Source organism: Siniperca chuatsi, linkage group LG17 (genome assembly GCF_020085105.1).
Source record: "Siniperca chuatsi isolate FFG_IHB_CAS linkage group LG17, ASM2008510v1, whole genome shotgun sequence".
Classification (NCBI taxonomy): Eukaryota; Metazoa; Chordata; class Actinopteri; order Centrarchiformes; family Sinipercidae; genus Siniperca; species Siniperca chuatsi.
Genome location: NC_058058.1, coordinates 13,370,120 through 13,390,302, shown reverse-complemented (window position 1 = coordinate 13,390,302; position 20,183 = coordinate 13,370,120). Strand labels below are relative to the sequence as shown.

General features: G+C 38.4%; 1 protein-coding gene across 5 annotated transcripts; it reads left to right on the top strand.

Annotated features, from left to right (window-relative positions):
• The first annotated feature begins 431 nt into the window (after positions 1–431).
• Positions 432–20,014, top strand: LOC122864122 (neurocalcin-delta B). Of its 5 annotated transcripts, none has more exons than XM_044171237.1 (5): positions 437–708; positions 9,089–9,193; positions 14,074–14,504; positions 17,356–17,461; positions 17,930–20,014. In XM_044171237.1, exons 3-5 carry the CDS (start codon positions 14,127–14,129, stop codon positions 18,022–18,024), a joined length of 579 nt encoding a protein of 192 aa, XP_044027172.1. In that variant the 5' UTR covers positions 437–708; positions 9,089–9,193; positions 14,074–14,126; the 3' UTR covers positions 18,025–20,014. The 5 variants fall into 5 exon arrangements, with proteins under 5 accessions (XP_044027174.1, XP_044027172.1, XP_044027171.1 ...); XM_044171238.1 differs by lacking the exon at positions 437–708 and adding an exon at positions 823–1,218; XM_044171239.1 differs by lacking the exon at positions 9,089–9,193 and having other exon boundaries at positions 432–708; positions 14,107–14,504.
• The last annotated feature ends 169 nt before the right edge of the window (positions 20,015–20,183 follow it).

Genomic DNA, 20,183 nt, shown 5'->3' with positions numbered 1-20,183 from the left:
TATACAAATAAGAAAAAGATAAGATAACACTTTATTGATCCTCAGGGCACAATAAGGATCAAAAACAGAGCAAATTAAATATACAAATTAGTAGATGTAAACCATAAATCAAAATTAAATTAAAGCTATGAAGATATATAAAATAAATACAGGCACGTTTACAATAAATAGAAATAGGAAAGCTTTATATAATGTATTTTATGTGCAGCAGCCTAATGTAGCTGGTATGTACCACAACATATTCCTGAGATATTTAGAAACTATTTTAAAGCACGCCAAATTTACTACACTGCCACTCAGAACTACTAGTACTTATGTTCATATTATATCCATGTTTTCATGAATTTATTAGTCAGAAAACCGCTAACTTCTGCATAAACGTTTACCTGCTAATCACCGTCCAGGTGCCGGGTGCTTGTTGCCAGGACAACGCGGCTTCCCATTGGCCGTCGCCGCCGCACCACGTGACGCGCAGTCTTGACGTCACGATGAGAGGCTGCGGGGCTCAGCAGAGTCTGTGCAGCGGCTCAGGAAAAAGACTGGCAGAGTTTGGACTGAGAGCAGCCGGGAAACTCCAGCTCCTGTGTGGCTCCTGCAACCTTGCCCCGCTGTTGTCTCTGAACAATTATAGCGTTCGCACCGGTGACGCGAGGTAATGGACTATTAGAGAGACTTTTAACAGGACCTCCACAGCAACTTAAAAGCGAGGTAAGTTGTCGCCAGTGTTGTGTCGGTCCCTCCCTCGTAGTTTGTCCGCTTCCTGTTACTTTGTTTTTTTTTTTTTTTTTTTTTGCTTCCAGCTCAGGTGAGAGTTTACAGATTGAAGGAGTTACCTTACACCTAGAAACTCTTGGTAACCCTCTTATTCGTCTGTTTAATATAACTGGAATAAAAGTATTTACACATTTTCTTCCTTAACTTTGCAGTGCAGCAGCATTGCAGCGGATAAAGCTTTACCTAGGTTTCTAATCGGATGAGGCTGCTTCTTCTATCCCTAAAAGAACCATCAGAGCAGCCGGAGAGGTGCTTGTTGCCTTTACACAGTTATATTTAATTGTAGCATGAGTGAGGACAGGAAGTGAAAAAGGAGTCCTGCCACCATACAAGGCTGAGTGAGGCAGGGTATCTAATTTCAGCAAATACACATCAGTCAGTCAGTGGATTAAAGCAGGAGAGAGGAGGTAGCATTATTGGACTGGTGCTGCTTTACCTTGACAAGTGAGTTGATGAATGATGATGATGATGAAAAGATCAAATAGTTGACAGAAAATGAATCGTCAATGATTTTGATAATCTACTAAACATTAAAGTAATTTTCAAGCAAAAATGTCAAACGTTTGCAGGTTCCAGCCTCTTAAATGGGAGGATTTATAGCTTTTCCTTGTTTTTAGGGCTGTAACTAAAAGTTATTGTCATTATCAGTTAATCTGTCAATAGTAAAAAAAAAAAAAAATAGTAAAAAAATAACCATTCTATTGCAGTATTTCCTTGAGCCCAAGTTGAGGTCTTCAGATTGCATGTGCTACAACAACAGATCATATTTAATGTGACATGTGACTAGAGCATAAAACAACAGTTTATTTAATTATCTCCAGTCAATCTGACTTTCATTTCTTTTAGATAAATCTATTGTTTAGTCTAAAAAATGGGTGAAAAAGTCCATCGCTATTTCCCCGAGCCCAAGGTGAGGTCTTCAGACTGCTTGTTTTATATGACCACAGTCCCAAATCCAAACATATTCAATTTACATATAACATAAAACAAGTGAAGCAATTAGTCGACCAATTGATTAGTCCATCAACAGAAAATGTAGGGACAACAATTTTGATTGTATATCATAATTCAGTAAAAACATTCACTTGTTCCAGCTTCTCAATAGGATGGTTTATTGCTTTACTTAGACTAAATAATTAAACAAAGAAATAATTGACAAATTAATCAATAATGAATATAGTCATTAGTTGCAACCATACATTGAATTGTTTTATCAGTGGACCATATTGGTTTCAGGTATCCACCAAACAATCAAGCAGCTAAAGTAGGACTGAGGATTAAAGGTGGGGTATGTGATTCTAATCCAATACACGTCTCTTTGTCAAATTCAGCGACTATCTCCTCACAGTCCGCTAGCTGTCTGTTTTGTGTGTGCGCTGAAAAAAAACTCTGGTGTTTGTACACAGCTCTGGCTCTGTAAATGGGAAATAAACAAAGTGGCTTGGACAGAGCAGCACAACACTGTTCCAGCCATGATTTGTTTGTCAGGTAATGTTAAATGACTTGCCCATGGACATTAAGCTTATTTTCTAGTTTGCCAAGATATGCTGTTGTTGTGATGTTAGCTATAGCAGCAGGAGAGTTGTGAGTATCGCTGTCTGGAGCTGCTGTGCTGGCTCTGGGAAACCGTCTCGTCCTCTCTGGCTGTTAGCTTCGCAGCAGCAACTGTAGGGACAGTCTGCTAATCCACAACCTAGCTAACGTTAGTTATATTACTTGCTATGTTATTGTTTGTGCTATATTATGGTATTTGTCATGGTATTGGATTTCTCCAGAATCGCACACCCCACCTTTTAAACAGACAGAAAACAAGATTGCTGCCTGTCAAAGTGGCTTGTAGAATTAAGAGGCCTCACTTTGCCCTGTGCAAATTTACTTTTTTTGGCTGGTGGTTTGTGGTAATTGAATGCCATTGGTTTGGTTTTGATGTGGCATGTAAACAAGAACTTGTCATGGCTGAATTTCCTCTGTGAAGTATTCACGAAGACTGGGTGAGGATGTGAAAAGACATGAGTGGACACAGAAGGAGAAAAATAAATGTAACAGTGAGAAGCTTAAGTTCATTTGGATCAAATGAAAAATGTAGATGCAGGAAATGAGAGGAAAGAAGTTCACTCTCACAGAGAAAACACTAAACTCTGAAATGAGATCTAGCTTTTGCTATCTTTGAAGCTCTGTGGCTTCCAAATGTTTTTAGGAAATTTGTCCAAAATTGAAGTGAAATTTGCTGTCCAGCTCCTGCTCTCACTTCAGGCAGCCAACACAACATAGCAAGAAAATTTAAAGACCATTTGAGGTGCTGACACGAGGGTGGAGTCGAGATAATAGCCCCCTTGGTGTCAAAAGCATCCCTCCAAACATTTCAAGATGCTGAACTCTTACAAATGTACGCTAAAATTGAACAGATGCTCTATTTTCGTCTGTGTGGGTGTCTTGCGGGTTTGTTTTGGGCCAAACTGACCACATTGGCAGCATCCTCTGTAGTTATGCTCGTCTGGGCAGCAGTCGGTGCTCTTTTAGAATTGAATTAGACCTTTTTAGAGGAAGCGGACGGGGAGAGTGATTGGGAGAAAGCAAGGATGAGTGGAAGATTAAACTCAAGGGAGAAGGAGCTTCGAATGGCGAGATAAAGGATGAGACCGAAAGAAAGAGATTCTGGCCTGTCACAGATAATATTTTGGATAGAAAGCTGCCTTTCACACATGCTGGGCAGCAGATATCACTGGCAGAGAGGGGTGGGAGTTGTAGTCATTGGACAGATTGACATTTCCATCTCTGCAGCCTTTGTCTTTACAACAGGCTGTTTCAAAGAGGAGCACTTTTAGATATTCAGTGCAAAGTAAACAGCACCCTCCTCATGCAATCAGTGACAATTTGCTGCGAGTGTGTGAGTGGTGGCACGTGTGTGTGTTTGTCCAATCTGGAGTCTGTTTTGCAGCTCTGCCTGCCTTCTTGCAGCTGTTGTCAGTGACACTTTTTTTATCTTGTTCTCATTCCCTCCCTCATAATGGCTTCTCTGTCATGATTGTGGTTTTCTGCAGCGCCTTGACACACAAAGCTCTCCGGCTGACAATGGGGAGCTCATGTGTGCTGCATTATGATGAAGTGGCTGCCTCAGGTTTCTCAAAGGCAGGATGGATGGATGGGGTTTTGAGTAACAAGTTAAGAAATGGTTTAAGATATTTTCAAGGAAACATTTTAAAAACAAAACCTTGTCAATTATACCGATATTTGAGTGCCAGTTGTGTTGAAGCATTTACCACTATTCAGATTCCACTGAACTTTGAGTCTCATTTTTACTTGAATCTTACTGAAGCCTTACTAATACTTTTAGACTTAGTTGCAGTTGTAAATTACTATAACCTTCTTTTACTGATGGCCCAGGATTCTCGTTTTCCTGACCGTCAACAGAACAAACCTTCTGCTGAAGATGTTAGTCTCCCCAGACTCTGGTACAGGTTGGGACCAACAGCAGACCAGTTCTGACCTTACACTAAATAACACAGGAGATAGAGTTGCAGTCAGATATTCAAGGAGCCACTAAAGCACGCTACACTGAACTGCGCTCGTCACGATACTTGTAACGTGAGCACGAGGTGCTCCCAAAGCTACGCCATGCTGCAGCAGCGTTTGATGGGTTGAAATGAGCTGCTGATCAGACATGTGATTGCAAATGGGCTGTAGCCAGAAGACATTTAAAGATGATTTTAAATAGATGTGTATGGTATGTCGAGATGTTGAGAGCTGCAGGTCATCATTTTTAGATCTTGTAAAATTTCATTCAAAATGCCACAAGTGAGAAACCAACAACCTCTTAGTTCATACAGACTGATAGCTAACCCTTTTCTTTTCTTATTCTATTAATTTGTTTCAGTTTTTACAGAGCTGTTTTTCTAACACATACTGTACAAGCTTTCTGTTTGCAGCTGCCTACAACACTAAAGGCTAGTTTCACTTGGTTCTGACGTGACTTTGATGTGCTGATGTTCAACATACTGTAGGTGGAGCTTTCATTTGCTCACAAACAGCAGTGGATGATGGTCTTGGGTTGAGTCTTTGATATGCTGTTGGATCTCATTAGTGTTAGTACAAAGTTTGCTACCATGTCAGTTTTTGTCATCTGGCACTGTACTTAACTTACTGTTTGGTTTGACGGTACATTTTCATGCACCAAGTTCAGCCCATCCCAGTGAGGATTTAAATGCTTTGAAAGGAACTGAAAGGATATGAAACAAGTTTGCAGTAACACTGGAGGCCAGCCAGCTACTGTCCCTTATTGATAAGTTATGCGCTTAAATAGCAGAACAGAAAGAGAGTGGTTATGAATGTTGCTATCCTCAAAATGACGTGTCAGTGTGTGGTGTAGCCTGAAATCAAAGTCACATTCAACTTTGACTTGAGCTGCAATCCAATTTGTCCTTGACTGAACCTGTCTAATCTGAGATGAGTTTTTAATATTTTATCACAGCTGAGATGACATACAAACATAATTATCAAATTTTCACCTGTGTGTGAATATCAGATTGCAGATAATTGCTTGCCTGTTAAGTAGAGAATGAATGCCCTAAGCTCTGCAGCCTGGTCACAGATGTATCATATTGCATTATAAATGGATAATTCATAAACTTGCTATCTGTGATTTGGTCTCTTTCATTCACTCTGGGTCTCTGTCGTGACCCCCGCTCTCTCTTGCTCTCTCTTGCTCTCTCTTGCTCTCTCTGTTCTTGGATTATCTGTGGGACTCTTGGGTTAAGATTTACCTGCAGGACATAAATGGAGACTTCTGCCTGTTACGTAAGTGGGCAACAAGATGTTCTAGGATGAATGCTGTGTGGAGGACCTTTGATTCAAGCAGCAAGAATGAGTCAACCCGTTCAGCTGCTGCACTGCAGAATTTTGTTAAAAGTGCAAAACTATTGGTTATACAGTTGTGTGGGATTTTATCTTCTCTTCTTTCATATCTGTAGTAATGAAGTAAAAATTATTTATCTTCAAAGCAAGGCTGGGTATCAAACCTCATTATTTTTTGAGTACTGACTGAAATGTGGCTGTAGCATTGAATATCAAAGTGTCAAGTACTGAGAGTTGGTATCAAATACTTGGTCAGATTCTGAGGCTTGTTTACATGCAACTAACGATTATTTTCATGAGCACTTAATCTGCTCAATTGTGTTCTTGGTTAATTAATTAATTAATTAATTAGGCTATTTAGTCCATAAAATTTCATCACAATTTCCCGGAGTCCAAGTTGACTGACCTGTTTTTCAACAGTCCAAAACACAACTAGATTCATTTTACTCTCATAGAAGATTAAGAAAATAAGAAACTATTCACGTTTTTGAAGCTCGAACCAGTTTATGGTAAAATGGCTTCAGTGAATAATCACTTGTTTAGATAGTTTCCAGAGAAATTCTCTGTCAGTTGACTAACTAATAGTTTCAGCTTTATTTCAAATACTTACCAATTTAAACCAGGAAACATTTCAAACAAATTTATTTTATTTAGGCACATTTGAGCAGTTTTGTATGTTAATTGAAAAAGGGTTAGAACATGTTTATTTTTAAACGTTACCTAGTCCCGAATGCTTGCTTTAATGCTTTTGTCTTTGTTTAACATTCGTTTTTAACAAATATCAGAAATTATTTGTTCGGTAAACAGAAAATAAATCTGCAACTATTTTGTTAACTGACTAATGATTTTTTCAGCATTCACTGGTTCCAGCTCAGATGTGAAGATTTGCTGCTTTTTTCTTTTTTTTTAAATATATGGTAGTAAATTGAATGTCTTTTGGTTTTTGGACTGTTTGGTTGGAGAAAAATTCTTACTATTTTCTGTCATGCTATAGACCATGCAATATATCAAGAAAATAATCTGCAGATGAATCAATAATGTGTTTGTTGCAGTCTTACATATTTTGTAGAATGAAAAAAAAAAGGTTGAAACATGTTCATATTCACCCAAACTAAGGTATCGACAAAATATCCACCAATACCCAGCTCTGCTTGCTTTATTGCAATTGTCTTCGATCGGATACCATTTATATTTCACGGAAATGAAAACAAGATGTTTTTTGATGTGTGGCTTTCAGTAGTTGTTGTATAAGAAGATATTTGCCTCTATAAGCTTCTGTCAGTGTCATAAGAAACTGAAAACAACAGCCTGTTCTCTGCTGGCTAATACCTGTGCAGGCTGAGGACACAGACTCTATCTCAGGCCTGGTGCTTATTTGCTTGTCTTGACCCGAGGAGATGGTCGAGGTAGAAACATGTCTCAAACATGTGACCTGTCTGCTTGTCAAAGCCTCACTTATATAACAGTGCCATCAAAGGTGTGCCAGCAGCAGCAGGTAAGAGTTTTAACGGTTAATTGTAGGCAGTGATCTCTGAGAGCCAGAATTAGCCGAGTACTTATGGTCGCTAGTTGAGAGGATGTTCAGTGGAGGTCTGAGCTCTCATCGCATCATTTTGGTCTTTTAAAATACGCAGAAACCTTCAGCCACGAGAGAGAAGGATGGGTTGCAGTGATAGCATTAGACGTCACATTACATTCATTTAGCAGACACAAAACAACTTACGTTTTTACACTTTATTTTAACCCCCCATTTAGCATTTACAAGCAGTACATAAACATTTAATAAATGGTTTATTACACACTGTAGTTGTAAGTACTTAATGTATAAGTGTTTATTAATGTATTTTTCAACAACTATAACTCAAATAATGAATGACAATATAGTAAAACACAGTTGTAATAATAAACTGTCTTCATAGGAGAAGTTATAGCTGTTGACAAATTCTATACGTTAATAAACACTTAAAAATATCCTTATCTGCTCACAACTACATTATAGTGTGTTATAAACCATATATTAAATGTTTATATACTGCACTGCTTATAGACGCTAAATAGGGGAGGTTAAAGTAAAGTGAAGTGTTGTGTAACAGGCCTCCAGTTATTGAAAAGACTTATCAACAATGAAAATTTACCTCACCTGCATGTCTGTGGACTGTGGGAGGAAACTAAAACCCACAGGGAGTAACTAGCAAACTCCACACAGAAACTACACCCAGACGTGTGTATCAAAACGTTTTTTAAATAAGTAAAATACTTGGCTTGTAGTAATTACAGAGCATCCAGTGTGATTAATTTTCTGGCAGTCAGCTAATAGATTGATTGACTAATCCTTTCAGTTCTGTAACAGTACTTACAAAGACAAGTAGAAAGTAAGGAAACACAATTTTTTTGGGGATGCTGAGTCTTACACAGCTGTGAGTTAAAATGTATCATAATTAACTAATTTTTAGATAGTAATACAGTTAATCAATGTAGATTTGTGCTTGTTTTCTGTATGTAAAGTGTTCTTGTGTTATGTCAATTCATTTGTTTTGTTATTATTGTTAATATGGAGTTTAAAGTGGCACTGAAATTTATAGTTATCGTTTAGTCAATAGACATAAAACTAACTGACAACTATTTTGGTTTAAGTAATTTATCAAGCAAAAATGTCATACACTAGTTCTTTTTAAAATATGAGGATTTGCTTCTTTTCTTTGTGTTAAGTCATTGTAAATTTAATATCTTTAGATTTGAAAGTGTTATCTTGTGCTCTGGGAACTTAAACAATCAATTAATCAGATAAAATCATCATCAGATCGATAATGAAAATAATCTTTACTATACAAACACATGTCCAACGTGTTTTGACTAAATATATCATGTAACTCATGTCACGTTGTTGCTGTTGTTGTAAAACACTAATTAACCTTCCCTCCCTCATTTAGAGGAATGGGGAGAAGCATTTTAGTCGGCTCTGTTCCTCAACATTAATGTGTAAAAGTCTGGCTGAAAGGAGTCTGTGTGATTAGGGCTGCAGCTAAAAGCAAACAATTAAACAAGCTGCCAGTCTGTGTAGAAAGTGTAATTAAATGCTATTGTGAATCAAAGGCATTAAGCATAGTGATTTGTTTTGGGGTTTTTTTGCCCACTCGCTGCCAAAAACAACATGATCGTGCTTTCAGTCGTCATGACAACGTTGCCTCAATAATCATGGAAATGCTTAACAATCCATTAAAGGGATAGATTGGGTTTTTTGAAGTGGGGTTGTATGAAGTACTTATCGATAGTCAGTTTATTACCTACAGTAGATGGGGGTCAGCGCGCAGTCAAACACTGCAGTTTGACACTACAATCAAACTTTTCTAAATATTTCAAAGATGCTGCGTGTTTGTGTTTTTCCAGGCTGTTCTAACAAACAAGTGTCTAGGACACCATATGTATTTCACTTTTTTCCCTTGTATGATATTGGCCTTCCTAGTTGCACTGAATATAGACATCAACACTCCTCTGGTACGAAGAGGATTATGTTCAATCACGGCCACATAGACAAATGCTGAAGAGCACTGCTGTACCCATCCATAAGGTAAGACCACACTGAATACCACAGTATACTAATGGCTGTAAATAAAATGTAGTGAGAACAAAAATTTTCTTTGAAGACAAACTGTCATTAGGCCCTTCTGGTCTGGGACGTTTTTTTTTTTTACAATTTATCTTTGGGAAAATTGAAGGTCCGCAAGACACCAGCAGTCAATAAGGCAAGTAACTCTGGATGGTTGGTGATGCAGACTGTGTGTGAGGCGCTGGCATCTTCGGATTCAGAAACATCCTCAAGTTGTATTGTAACCAAGTCCCATTCATGGCAGCAGTAGCTCTCCGGGTCCGTGGGCTCACAGTTTATACATCTGCACCACCAGGTAGCTTGGGCTCTCTCTCTGCCTTCAGCTCGGCCTCTAGATTCCACAGATGTTTCCTGTCTCTCTCTCTCTTTCAGCCCGTTCAGTCTCCATCTCCAGAAGTTCTTCTTCTGTATGCTCCGGTTCATAAAGGGTATCCTCTTGTCTCCACAGTGAGCGGCATTTCTTTGTTGCTGTCATAATCACTCATTTTTATTTTCTTGTATTTGTTGTCTCATCAATAAACCGCTTGAACTGCACGCTGACCTCCATCTACTGTAGGTAATACACTGACTATCAATAAGTACCTCACACAACCCCATTTCAAAAAACCCGAACTATCCCTTTAAGCAATTAAAATGCTGATTGCACAGTGTGATGGCGGCTGCTGTCACTGCATCAGACAACGAATGAGTTTATGAATGAAATGAATGGAGGTATTCAGGACAACTGGTTGATTAGCTGAATGACGGAGTCTACTCTGTGTGTGTGTTGAGGGTAAATTGACTGAACTGGCTTTGAGTGCTGAGACACTCTGTACAAGACTGGTGTGACTTGATAGTTACACATCAGACATGATTTATTTATGGAGGTGAGGAAAGTTTCCAACTTTGGTAACACACGCACACAGAGTAAGTGGAAAAACGATGGTTATGTTTGGTATGTACTTAGTTTCTACGGTGAAGTCACATGCGGATCCATGGCCGGAAACGACCTCTTACACCACCCTGATGAAAGCAAGATAGTTGAAAATGTTTAGTCAATAAAGCATGGTCTACTGCAGAAGAGTTGTGTAACATTGAACTGAAATCAAACAGCATTTTTTTGGTCTGCTACAGCATACATATCTGCTCTGTAAATCACTTGTCCTGTGTTCTCCTTTGAGAAAAAAGCAGAAACCAAAAGGGAGAAATTTATATTTTTTGGTTTCACATTGGCGCCCACTAGTTTTGCATAAATTTTGATGGATTCATCTACGTAGATGGAGACCTTATACCGATACAATCAAATTTTGCATTAAGCAGTAACGTTAGCATTCTGTCATCATCATCAGCAGCAGCAGACGGTCCTACACACCTACACCTAAACTTTGTTTTACAGCAGACATTTTGACATGTCACTGTGGGAAAAGCACAGGTGTAAATAATATAATAACGATGCAGTCCATTTAGGTGCTTCAGGGCCAGGGTTCTGGTATTGTGCATGCTGGCTCACTGGAATGGCTTACTGGGACACTTCAATGGAACAAAGCCACAATTAATATTATTTTTTTTAGACCTGTTCTTTTTGACAAGTCAAAATGTCTGCTGTGAAAAAGACCTATTAAGCACTTTCTGCACACACTGACACAGTCCCAGAGGAGGTCTAGTCAGGTAAAATAATTGAAAACACTTGTGTGGGTGTACCATGGGTGTGTTCATGGGCCTTCATGTTGGTTGAAGGCCTTCATGGATGTTGGCAATATTTCAACGGTAAATTTATCAGGCTGCAATTAACAATTATTTTGTGATTAGTGATTAATGTCTTGTTTTCTCAATTAATCTTTTCGTCTATTAAACATCAGAAAACAGTGAAAAATGCACATCACTATATCCTAGAGCACAAGGTGACATCATTAAATGTCTGGTTTTGTCCAACTAACTGTCCCAAACACAGAATTATTTAATTTACTATAATGAAAGACCAAGAAAAGCAGGAAATTCTCACATTTGAGAACCTAGAACTGTCAAATGTTTATCATTTTTGCTTGAAAAATGGCTTAAGCGATTAATCTGTTATCAAAATAGTTGCAGATAAATTGTTATTCGATTGACTAATCCATTTGGTTTATCGTTTGCAGCTTTAAAATGTATGCATGGTGTCCCTGCATCAGTTTATTATGTCTGCATATGTCTGCAATAACGTATTATTAGCTGATACCTTAGGTTTTAATGATGTATTGTAAACAGTCCCCATGTTGCCCCTCTCAGGTCTAGGCTGTTTCGTTCTGTCTAATCTAAAGGCAGACACACTTCCAGTCTGTATATTTGACCCCCGCTGACTAGCTGCTGCTGTTTTGTGTTCCAGGAGTGATGAGCGTGAAAACAGGTGTTAATCTCCTTGTCACATTGCTCCAGCATTCAGCCTGGCATTGAAGTAAACTATAGGTAACAGCAGGGAACTCGTTAGAGGTGGCTGTCACATTGCTAGAGCCCGTTGTTTACTCTTGAGTTAATTAAAGGATTATAGCTGGCTGTTTATGGAACATGTGAGAGTGAAATAAGGGGAGACAAAGACTGTGTCCTTGCATTAGCAGTTAACAAAACTAATGAAAATGCAGAGTATTTAATTCAAACGGAAACCACTTCCTCACAAATCTAACTATTCACACAGTTTCACGTAAAATGGTATAATTGCTAAATTAATTAGTGTCGAGTAGTCTTGTCCATGTATTTGTTGCATGTTGGTTTGCTCTGCTTTGTTGTAAGTGTTTCCTGTTGAGTTTGTCACTGTAGCAGCACTTTTCATTAACGCTAAGTTCATTGTTATTGGCAAGAAGAGCATATTCCCGCTGAAGCACCCATTTTCCAGGAAAGTAAACATGAAGGCAGCTCAATCAGTCTTGATTAATTAATGTATCAGCTGAAAGAGCGAACATTAGACAAATCAAATGGGATCTTAAAAAGTCTACATTTGCTTACAGTGACGTTGGTTAGACAAATTTAAGGGTGTTCCTGTGCGAGTGTTGTAAGGGTCAGTAAATAGATAATTGATCCTGAAATGCTTTACACAAGGGCTTAGGGTAAATTTAGTTGGTGGTTCTCATAAGGTGATAACATATATGTTTGTTTTCTTTTGCTTTATGAACTCTCCCTTTTCATATATTAGCTTTTTAAACAAAGAAAGAGAGGCTGCAAACATTGGGTGGAAACACAGACAGATCTTTACTTCCTTTCCTGAACATGCTATCTGTACAGTAATTTGCTTTGGCCTGACCTGACCGTCATTATCCTCAGCTAAGCTTAGAACAGCTTCTCTCTTGTCTTTAACCTGTAGAGCTCAGCAGCAGCTAGCGGTCTGACAGGTGGAGATGCTATGCACTTTAGCTGCAGGGTTAGATGATGAACCGCATCCTCTGTTGAGTGTTAAGGCTCTGTGTTTGCTTTCTGCAACTACTCATTCATTACAGAGGAGTGTGGTTTTTGTCAGATGCACCAGGTTGGATCAGCTCGGTGACTAGTATGCATGTAGGCTCACTCAGCTGTGTTTTCATTATACGCTTGGAAAGCACAAAACAACACAATTTGGACTCAAGGTTTACTACTATAAAGTCTGTCTTTTTCTGCAGGTTTTATTTCAAAAGCCTCATCAAAACTCAAAATAGGCCAATAAACTATCTCTTCTTCTACTACTACTACTACTACTACTACTACTACTACTACTACTACTACTATTAATACAGAGGGTGTGTATGTGTGTGTCGAGGCATCAGCATCATAGTTCCTGCAGGAAATGGAAGGTGTTTCTGCAGTGATGCATGCACAGACATATTGGCATGCGTTTGGTGTTATCAACAGCGTGTGTGCCACATTGTAAGTGTGGGTGTTGTGCACCATGAAAACATTTGGTGGTCTCGTGTTGCAGGTGCATGGGAGACTGAACTTGGCTGTGTATGTGACCACATACTCCACTTTATCTCCCTGCTTTTCTTTTTATCTAGTGTACTGCTTTTATGATAACGTTTATTAGCATTTTGTCATGAAACAGCAACAAACATAATTAAAAAGATAACTGCGGTTAGATAAAAAGAATCTTGAAGCTTACACCGAACTGTCAACTAAATTATCACCTTTTTAAAAAGACAAAATGAAAGCAAAAACTACAAATTTAGTGATAGTGACTCACGTTTCCACTGTCATCTGCGTGCAACAACTCACCTCTCACGATATTTCAGAGCGAGACTTCTGTTTTTGGTTAAACAAAAAGGGTCTTAACTCTGCTCTAATCAATCAAAACTATTTTTATATTAACAATGGATCAAATGACTGTGTAAAGTGAAAGGGGTCGCTCATAGTGACAAACCCTCAGAGGATTCTCATCCACCTCTGCAGCTCCGTGGTGCGTTTTAGCGTCTCTCAGCTCACTCTTCTGGTTTTCCAGCCCGCAACTTTTAATGTGTTTTTTGGTTTAGTCACTTCTCTCATCAACCTCGTTTTTAGCAGTTTAAGAGGCAGATATTTCCATCAGGGGCTGGTAGAGACAAAAAACAGAGCTGAAAGGAGAGTGAACATTGACGATAGATGATGTGTTGTGTTGACAGCTTGTTCCACTGCCCCCCAAGTGGTCAGTTATTGCAGGTTTAAACTGTATTTTTTTGTCTCATGAGTGGATTTATTATTTGTATTTTAAGAAAAGCAAAAGAAGCAACTAATTAATGTGTAAAAGTGCATTAGGACAGTAAGTTTTTCCATCACTGTCCTTCCTCCCTGTCTTCCCTCCCTTGATTGTATCAAAAAGGCTCATGGTCATTTAAGATTATTTCTAACAACCTTTTTCTGTCTCTCTCTTTCCTCCTCACTGTCAGCAGTCTAATTCGCCGCTGCTCTCACATCACACACAGCCTCTACAGAAGCAGCGACCATGGGCAAACAGAACAGCAAGCTCCGTCCCGATGTCATGCAGGACCTGATGGAGAACACGGACTTCACCGAGCACGAGATCACCGAGTGGTACAAGGGCTTCTTGCGGGACTGCCCCAGCGGCGCGCTCTCCATGGAGGAGTTCAAGAAGATCTATGCCAACTTCTTCCCTTACGGAGACGCCTCCAAGTTCGCCGAACACGTCTTCCGCACATTTGACGCCAATGGAGATGGGACTATAGACTTCAGGGAGTTCATCATTGCCCTGAGTGTGACCTCACGTGGCCGACTGGACCAGAAGCTGAAGTGGGCGTTCAGTATGTACGACCTGGACGGGAACGGATACATTAGCAAGGCAGAGATGCTGGAGATTGTAACGGTGGGTTTACTGTTATGGTCTGGAGTGTTTTGTTTTTGGTCTGTGTCTGTTTTGGTTCTATCTTTAATTCCCTCTATCCTTTGTTCTCTCGGCCATTCAGGCGTTCTGCTTCTCTAGTTTTATATAGCCCTCAATCTTTCAGTGGCCATTGCATGCCTTCATGGTAACGGCATATTGCCTGATCCTAAAAGTACTCCTGCAGTGAAGCAACATTTTGCTCAGCCATCCACACCAGCTGCTACATCATATATCCTTCTGCTTCTGTGTTCTGCACCATATGACTGCCCACAGCAAGAAAACCAGCCGCTGTATAATTTTAGAAACCAGCAGTTCCTCTCAGGCCCTCAGACATCTCTAAATAAGACTTGGCTGTGGTGTGTTTCTAGAAGGGAGCAGCCCTCCTCTGATCCTCATATTGACTCAGCACTGCATCCAAAAGCAACTGCGCGGTTCTGGGAAGTCGCAACCCCCCCTTTACAACAAACAGTCTCACACAGGATCTCATCTTATTGGATAAATGCTTCAGACTTCTGTCAGAGCTTCAGACACACTCATCACACACACCAGCAATCCCTTACACATGTTGTTACATCACAGATCATCGTGCCAAATTGAGCAGAGTGCTAAAGAATGTGTAATCCCATTCTCCAAGTCAGTGTTCCTTGTTTTTAGTGTGTAAAAGTGAGTTTTTTTTTTTTTTTTGTGGGTTTGTTTATGTGTAGGGATGCCTTTTATACATTCGCAAAATATCCACCAGTCCACAATAGTGCTACATCTAATGATTAATATCATTATCGATTCATATATTTATTGTTTTTTCATTGTCTGTAAAATATCCAAAAGCAGCAGGGATGCTGGAAGTCAGTCAGATAATGTCATACTAAATGCTGCACAACATTCGTGGCTTTTGCATTAATTTGAATGGCCAGGATCATTTCTATCTAATTGTTATTTACATACTGTATGTCAAAGCAGCAACAGCAACTGCACAGGCAAGAACACTGAAGTCAAGCATGAACGCGGATACCGATGTACCGATCGTTGGCAGTAATTACAGTTAACTCACATACTCTAGCTGTAGCTGACTGGATTGAACTCACTCCAGGGGTCTGTCTGACACGGTGATCAAGGCCTCGATGTCTTTTGATTACTTTGATTCACTTGGAAAACTCTAAACTTTCCGCTCAATGTGTTTGTGAGCAACTAAAACCACAAATACCGGTGTACTACACCTATATTTCCCTGTAAAAAAAGGGGAAAAACTTTGCTTGATTTTAGGGGGTTAGTAAAAAATGTCCATCACAATTACCCAGAATCCAAGGTGACGTCTTCAAATTTCTTGTTTTGTCTGACTAATAGTCCAAAACCCAAATATATTCAATATACAGTATATAAAAAGCAAAAGCAAAATCCTCAAATGCAAGAAGCTGTAACATTTTTGCTTGGTAAATTACTTAATGATTAATTGATTAATTTTCCGTCAATTGATTTAATCTACTAATTGTTTCAGCTGTAGTGCAATATTATTTTTACTGCAAATATTTTGCTGATTGTTGACTTTACATTTCTGTGACATTTTCATCATCCTCAATACAGCTGTCAAATTAGCAAAATAATAATAATAATAATAATAATAATAATAATAATAACTAACAACATGGCCTTAAGATAATCATGATTGTATCTGCCCCCCCAATAAAAACCATACTCATGCTTTCCCTATTAATGCCAATTACTAATTACTTAAAATTAATTAGTTTATCAACAGAAATTGTATTTATTATAATTAACTGCTCATTTATCTACTATAAATGCCAAACATTTGCAGATACCCCTTCGCTTATCATTATATTTAATTAAATACTTTAGATTTTGTAGCTGCTGGTCAGACTTCATTCATTTTATAGATTAAGCGATTGATCAATTAATTAAAAAAAATCAATACACTAACTAACTAACTAACTAACTAACTAACTAACTAACTAACTAACTATTATGAAAATAATTGATACCTGCAGCCCTGATCACTATCTGGGTGATGCGTGTGTGATGGAGGCAGATGTTCACAGCTGCTCTGATGCATTGCTGTTTGGATAGATGATTCAACAAACTCTTCGTCTTTGAGGAATATTTCACACATTCTAAGGTTAAAGTGTCAAATAGAAAGATTGTAGGAATGAAAGGAGACAAATGAAGACCGTGAGGAATCATGGTGCAGGCGTGACAGGTTGCAGCAATATTAATAAATACTAACAGCTCCTGCTCTCAGAAAACCTGAACAGTCAGGCAAACACATTTGCTTTTCTTGATTTATCATTTATTTAAAAACCTGAACTACGTCTTTTAGACATGAATACTTCCTGTTTGTTTCTGTGCAGTCAAATCAGGCCCCAAAGCTAAACATAAATGAAAGTAATCCTTTATCTCTCTTCCTCCCAGAAGAGATAAGTTGATTGATGAGTCGTATATATATTTCACTGCCCCCCCCCCTGCACTTTGCAACAATCCAGCTGATGCAACTTTGCTTGATACAACCTTGCAGTCGTGCTTCTGGCCAGAGTAACTGATAAGAAATGTGATCAGACTTTAAACTAGTATTATATGTGGCTCAGTGAAACTGTAAAAGTTTTTTTACTGTCTATCTACTGTTTGAAATCTATTACACCCACTTTTACAAAGTGAAATGAGGTTACTTTAGGAGACAGTGTTATTTAAGTGACTTAACTCACCAAAACAACTGTTTCTACAAATGCAGTCAGAAACACAAAAGCTCTAATTTGCCAGTTCTAGTAAGAGTCCATACTAAAATTTCTGTCATTAATTTCTCCCCCTCTGTTCTCTCTGTCTTCAGGCTATTTACAAGATGGTTTCCTCTGTGATGAAGATGCCTGAGGATGAGTCCACACCTGAGAAACGCACAGACAAGATCTTCAGGCAGATGGACACAAATCGAGATGGTAAGCATTCCTCAGAGGGCCTTTCACTCTGCTGCAGTGTTTTCTGTTGAAACAGTCATTTCTTTATATCCTATATAACTGAATGTAATTAAAAAATTGATCTGTTCTATGAAAACTGACCCATGGTTCTACAGTTTTCGATCAGCTTAATCAGATTCAGTGTTGCCAGGTTAGACTGACACAGAATCAGTGCCTCGAACCAGCCCAGTTTGCCTCTGGTCTCTGTGGATAACGTTACATTAAATGTTATAACGCCTTCACTTATTAAAAAAAAAAAAAAAGTACTGCTAAGAATACTATTTAAAAGACCTGCTAAAATAACTGCCACATCACCTCGGGGAAGATGTCTCCTCTTTGTCATTTGATCTATTTTTGATCAGCTTAGATCTGCTGCAACAAATAAACAAGACAATTAACCAATAAGCTCTAATCTGTCTCTCTCTCTCTCTCTCTCTCTCTCTCTCTCAGGTAAACTGTCCCTTGAGGAGTTTGTTGAGGGAGCGAAGAACGATCCCTCCATTGTCCGGCTGCTTCAGTGCGATCCCAGCAGTGCTGGGCAGTAGAAAACTGGACTTTTCCCATCACAGTTTTATTAATTTAACACATTTTCAAAATCTCTCCCAGCTGACTCACCTGACATTGTTCACATCACTTGAGCTCTAGAGGCACACACGCACACGCACACACAGCCAACATGCGACTGTACATACTACAAATACCAAAGCCAGATGCATATATAAATGCCCACATGCACATACTGTACATGTGCCTCTATGCCTGGTCAAAAGCTACAGACAACACGGTACAAATATAACCCAAAAAACTGAAATCCCTTCAAAGACTTGTTAAACACTGAATCAAAGCTGTGCTATCTCAGTCTGAGAATGGGGATAATCCAAGAGATTTGTGAGGTACATTGAGCTGAATCCAAGTTCGCTGTTTCTTTTTATTCTTTTATTTGTTGTTTTTAAAAGCATTCTTCCTTATTTAAAAGGAAACTGTGCTCATTTTGTTCTCTTTAACTGACTCGGGTTGTTGTGTGATGATGGACAAAGTATTGCAGTCTAACTCCATGTTAACACTGGATTAAATGAAGTATGTGAGACTGGGACTACAGCTGTTCACAGCTTACAGTATGGCTTTTATAGACAGAAGATCTGGGAAATGTTGTTTTTAACCATAGAAGAATTTTAGAAAGGATGAAAGATGTTTGTGTTTTTTTTTTTTTTTTTTTAGATGTATATTTTGGAGGAATGTTACATCAAACCAAGACTGACTCAGATTTCTAAATGAAGGGGAATATTTTGACTACAGATGACAACCATCTGTTCATTTGAAAGTGACTTTTTATGCCAAGTTCTGTGTCCACACACATGCACACGAATCTACACACACACTTAAACACACACATTAATTTTACTGATGAATACATGAACTTGACATATGCATATAAACCGAGCTGTGATTCTCTTTATTCAACTTTTGTTCAACAAGTATCATCAACAACAAAAAAAAGTTAGATGTTATATGAATATATAGTATGTACTTATATATTCTTTTACTCTGTGATAACATTGTGGCGATTTGCTGCAATGGAAGAAATTCACTTAAAAATTTTGACGTATAAATTATTGGAATGTGATGATAAACATTTTCTTTTCTTTTACTTGACGAATATGATATGAAAGAAAGTTGTACAGTATATTCACTCATATTTATGCTAGAGAGGTTAAAAAGGAGAGGACCACACATATTGCTATGCATTCAGCTTTGCATATCCACTGCTACATTGAGAGACTGACATATTTACCAAGAAGCGAGTAAACATTGGCAGTCATTAAGTTTTTCCTGTACTGAGCGTAAACAGTGTGTAAACAGCCTACTAATGGTGTAACAGTAACATCTGAAAAGTTTTTGTGCAAATGTGACTTTACATCACTTGAATGTGCACTTTGTTCCTCATCTACACCAAATTTCAAATACAACTGTAATTGTAAGACAGTTTGATTGCTACTGTGACGATGGAGATTACAAATATTTTTATGATTATGACACACAGTAACAGACACTTAACTAACAGAACGAAGCACTGACGTTGGTAGCGAGTAATGGCAGCATCCACCAAGCCTTACTGTGTTTTTGCAGGATTTACTGATAGCTCTTTACTGCTTCAATTCTGTTTAGTTTACACCTGCCTGTCCCTGCTGGTCTGAAAACACCATGAGATACAGTAGTCTTCACAGGCACATGAATGATGACTTTGGGGGGAAAAAAACAGTTGTAAATTCTCTGGGCTTCTGCACATTTCAAGTAGGTGATCAGGTACTTCAGTCCCACATTTCACTTCAACATCTTGTGGTCAAGTGCCAAATATAGATGAATTAAATAAAAGAAAAAACTCAGTATTGTATCCATTTATACTGTACAGTTGTTACCTATCGAACAAAAAAAACTGTCGCTATCATTTTGTAGATTTTGTATTGTTAACTTGCATTTGGTGTTCTGTGTAGGATGTCCATTTTGTTATTCAAATAAAGACAAAATGGGAAAATGGCTGATATCTATCTATCTATCTATCTATCTATCTATCTATCTATCTATCTATCATTAGATTTTAGATATATATATAATAGACATAATGTAGCACGTAACAAAGACATAATTAGCCATGCTAGTATCGTGGCTCAAGGGATGTTGATGTTGGTTGATTGGTTCCACTCTG